Source organism: Atta colombica, unplaced genomic scaffold, assembly GCF_001594045.1.
Source record: "Atta colombica isolate Treedump-2 unplaced genomic scaffold, Acol1.0 scaffold135, whole genome shotgun sequence".
NCBI classification, from domain to species: domain Eukaryota; kingdom Metazoa; phylum Arthropoda; class Insecta; order Hymenoptera; family Formicidae; genus Atta; species Atta colombica.
This window is the reverse complement of record NW_017259223.1, coordinates 1,276,440-1,280,745: the sequence shown is the minus strand read 5'-3', so window position 1 is coordinate 1,280,745 and position 4,306 is coordinate 1,276,440. Positions and strand designations below refer to the sequence as shown.

The window sequence follows — 4,306 nt, the reverse complement described above, 5'->3', positions numbered from 1 at the left end:
ATATATATATATATATATATATATCTGTCTGTTTTCCATTTTTTAGATCAAACGAAAAGAGAATCGGGTGCAAAGCATGATTGTGCATCCCTGGACGAAGATCAACAAGTAGCATGGACTAGTGGGGGCGATCGCTGTTTGTACGTCGTCGGTGAGGAAGGGGTCGACGTCGTGGCCTGGCGCGGGTACTCGGGTAGACTAGAGTGAGGCCAAGGGGTGGGGATACTCACTGCTTGGTACTGTACAGGCGGAGGGGGAGGATTCCAAGCGGCCAGCCAGCCAGCCAGCCTGAGCCAGGCAAGCGAGTGAAGCGAGTGAGCGCGAGGCGAGCAGGTAGGGTGAAGCGAGCGCGTCGTGTCCGTGTCCTCGTAACGTTCAGTCGGGTAGGCGCGTTTGCACAGCGTCGTTCTCGGTCTTGGGTGATATCGCTGCCCCGTTCGCGGGACGTCTCGACGCGGCACCGTTACTATTGTATACATGAGCGCGTGTGTGACGTGTGCCTAGTTTGTTTCATTATCTGGATACAGTCGATATCGTAAAGTAAATAAAGGTGGGACACGATGAGAGGCGCATATGGAAATAGTGTATAGTGATCATTGAAACGTTAAAGTACATGGACCGAAAAGGTACGTGGACGAAGAGCGTCGCCAAGAGTGTACAAAGGAGTGGATAGACACCGAGGACGCTGGACCGCCATTAGAAGGATTCGGGGACCGTTGACGATGCTGGGAAAATGCGTCGCGCGACGGTCCGGGGCGAGGCCCCGGCTAGGACTTCTCATCGCGTTGTCTTCTACATTGCTCACCTTCGTGCTGCTATTCTGCGGAACTCTCGGTGAGTAGAGCATATCTTTCTCGAGGTTACACGCGTTCTCTACGAAGACGTGTCAGTGTATTCGAATCTGAAACTTACTGCGCATGCGCGAATGTGATTTGCACGCGTGTATGAGTGTATCGGTGTGATCGCGGCGTAGTGGAGGGAGTTGGTTCTCACAGCGGGGCCTCACCTCAAGCTACTTTGGAACCAGTGGGATCTAGCGAGTCACTATTGCCGTTGTATTGTCTTACTGTCCTTAAAACTAGGAATCCTCTAAGTCTGGATATGAGAAAGCCACTTTTGATTGGTCACGTTTTAATAATTTTTGAGAAAAAAAATATATAAGAAAAAAAAAATAGAGCAAACTGACAAAGAAATAGTAAATGTATTTTCTTCTCTGTCATTGATTTTATTAAAACATCTCCACTATATACAAAACTGCGGCTGTGTTCAGATTCTTAAGATAAATGCCTTATTTATTGCTATTAATTTCAAATATTATTAATCTTAATCAAATATTATTAATCTTAAATGCTTTTTTAATATGTTTTTTAATATGTTATGATTTAATTTTTAATACAATTAAATAATATTAATAGTATGTTATGTAATAAAAAAGCATTAAGATTAATAATAAAAAAATTTTAAGTAAGGGCATAATTAAGACATGTCGGGTCATTGGAACATTATCTTAGAAGGTCTTTAATTGAAACGGAATACGCAGTATACTGCTGCCTTCTTATCGTTAGATCGACAAGTCCGAAGAAAAGACGCAGCAGGTATATTATAAGAAACTGGTGATGTCTGGGTGACACCTGCTCCTGAGAAAAGTATGGCGGCCATGAATGCTGATCGAGGCGTGCTAACCATCGGCTTTCCTTGAGGTTTCGAAATAATAGAAAAAATACAGTAAAATTTCAAGTATTCGATATGTACAATACATGAAAAATGAAAGAAACGCAAATTAAGAATGTGCGATATCGATGTACGCGTATCGATACGGTAAAAGAACTTATTGTTACGAGAAAAAAATAATATTTTGAAAAAATATCGGCGCCTTTAAAGTGATTTGTAATTGACATTTTTGCAAAGAATCATTTTTTTTTCGTATAGCAACATACGTATCGCGCATCCCTGATGCAACAGAAATTGCAGTTCGAAGTGCAGTTTTTTTAATGAAGATTCAGTGACTGTTAAGCAATCACTGGAATGTTATTTTTTGCAATAACAGATTTACAATTACATATTAAATTATTTTTAAAAAGATAAATTTGTTTTAAATTGAATGGAGCGAGTGGCCGAAATTTCCATTATAATTAAAAAACGTAATCGTGATCGAAGTTCCGCTTGTCATGGAATTTCGGATAACGAGGAAGCATTTTCTCAGGAGATAATAATAATCAGAGCTCCACAATGTATTCAGCCAACGTATTTTTTTCATTTCTTAAATTAATTTTACCAAATAGATATTTACATATGAATTAACTTTTTATATAAAACAAGATAATAATACAGGTAGAAGATTGTTTTGAACTCATAAGCACTGTGTGCTTCCTGAATAATACAAACTAAAAATTCCCAATCTCGTATCTTATCGATATAGCTATCCATACAATTAATTTTTTCTTTGGCATTTAATTTATTCTTCAATTTACCACCTCTCTTATCGTAATTAATATTTGACTTATTTCTACGTATTTAAGTTCTTTCATACGCATAATTCAAAGAAAGAATACAAATTAATGCCCGTTTCAATAAAGATTAATTTTAATCTCCATTCAGCTTGCTTTTCATCTTTTTTTAATTCTAAGAATTGAACCGAGATTAAAGTTAATCTACGCTGATGGAAATGTGAATAAATCAGAAAGTACATTTGCCATTCCTCGAAAGCTCAAATAATATTTGAAAATTTGATTCGACTTTTTGTCTTGTTAGCTTGTTATTTAACTCAGAGAAACTCAGAGAAATTCCGTTACATCGAGCATCAATTATTGTGACTTATTTTTGAGCGACTACGGATGGTCGATTGCAGAAACTGCGAACTTCCGCATACGTTTAATATTATAGTTGTTTGTACTGCTTATGTAATCGCACACGGTGCAGAATTAATGTTTAACCCAGATATTTTCCCAACACGGTGTATAGATTTAAATTAGTTTTTAATAATAACAATAAATTTATTAAATAATTATTTATAATCCGTACATCAATTATTTATTTGTATAACTAATTCTGCAATTTTCTTACTTGACGTGCGCGACTGGTGTTGTAAACAACATACATGAGAATAAAAGAGCTAAATAATAAAATTAATAAAATTGCTAAAAAAATCAAGTTGCTTTTTGATATGAGTTGGTTGAAAAGTAAAAAAAAAAAAAAAAATACAAGGAAGTTGCCCGTCAGACGATTTGCACTCAAAGAAGATGCACTCGGGCGAATAACGTTGTTTCAGTTGCACGTGACACTAGAAATGTAGGTTTGTGAAAAACTTTTCTGTCATGATTCCGGGGATGCGATCGATAAATGTCAGACGACAGTTACTAATTTTGGCCCCACAATTCGGATCGTTAATCTGTTTGTCTGGAGCACTTAAGAACCGAAAGAAAACTGAGTCATTATTCGTGACGTTTTTCGATGAACCGTACATAAAGTAATCGTGCTCGTTTATCGCTGATTGTAAATCTTTTGTGACAATTACGTAATTGTCAGACTTTCCAAGAACTATTTTTCATTCACTTTTAGTCACATATATAAACTCATTTCAAAGAGTAGTATCAAACAAATGGATTACTTTTTATTGACATTTCATATTAATATCTCTCTTGTTGTCACATAATATATATTTCTTTTATGAGTAAATAATTGTTCCTTTAGTATAATTTAATGTAATATATATTTTTATTTAAATGTTATAGAAACATAATTTCCTATATTTTCATATATATAGGTTTTTTTTTGTTATAAAATACTGAGAGAAAATGTAGTTATAAGTGTAATGTATACTACTATAAATTTGACAACTTTTGCAATTTAAATACTTGTAACAAGTTTAAAAAGTAATAGCAACTAAAGTAATACAGAATACTAAAAAAAATATAGTTACAATAACAATATTTAGATACTATTAATTGGTAGTGAAATAGTGACTCAACTACATTGAGCAGTTACTGAACTTCATGCAAATAGATATAACAATTATATTTTTCTATACTTTAGATAAAAACTTTTTTCGAATAAAGCATTCTATATCATAGTAATTAATTAATCATTGTTGAGGTAACTTTAAGGAATACATTCAAAACTTTTTCTCTAAAGTCAACACGAGCAATACGTATTGTCACCAGAGGGACATAGCGGAATTTAGTTTCTCCTAAGAAGAAAATCACTCAGTTTACAATAAAAGGAGCAGCATTGGATTCGAATTTGAAGAAATAAATGAAAAAAATAAATAAAAATTTATAACTATGTATTAAAAAGTTCCAATAAGGAC

At 34.7% G+C, this 4,306-nt stretch overlaps 1 protein-coding gene across 2 annotated transcripts in view; it reads left to right on the top strand.

Moving 5' to 3' along the window:
* The first annotated feature begins 320 nt into the window (after nucleotides 1–320).
* The window catches only part of LOC108684531 (DE-cadherin-like), a 147,523-nt gene continuing 143,537 nt past the window's right edge, over nucleotides 321–4,306 (top strand). For both annotated transcript variants that reach the window (XM_018188904.1, XM_018188903.1), the window contains exon 1: nucleotides 321–834. In XM_018188904.1, the coding sequence (XP_018044393.1) occupies nucleotides 723–834 (112 nt within the window). In that variant the 5' untranslated portion in view covers nucleotides 321–722. The remainder of the gene's footprint in view (nucleotides 835–4,306) is intronic.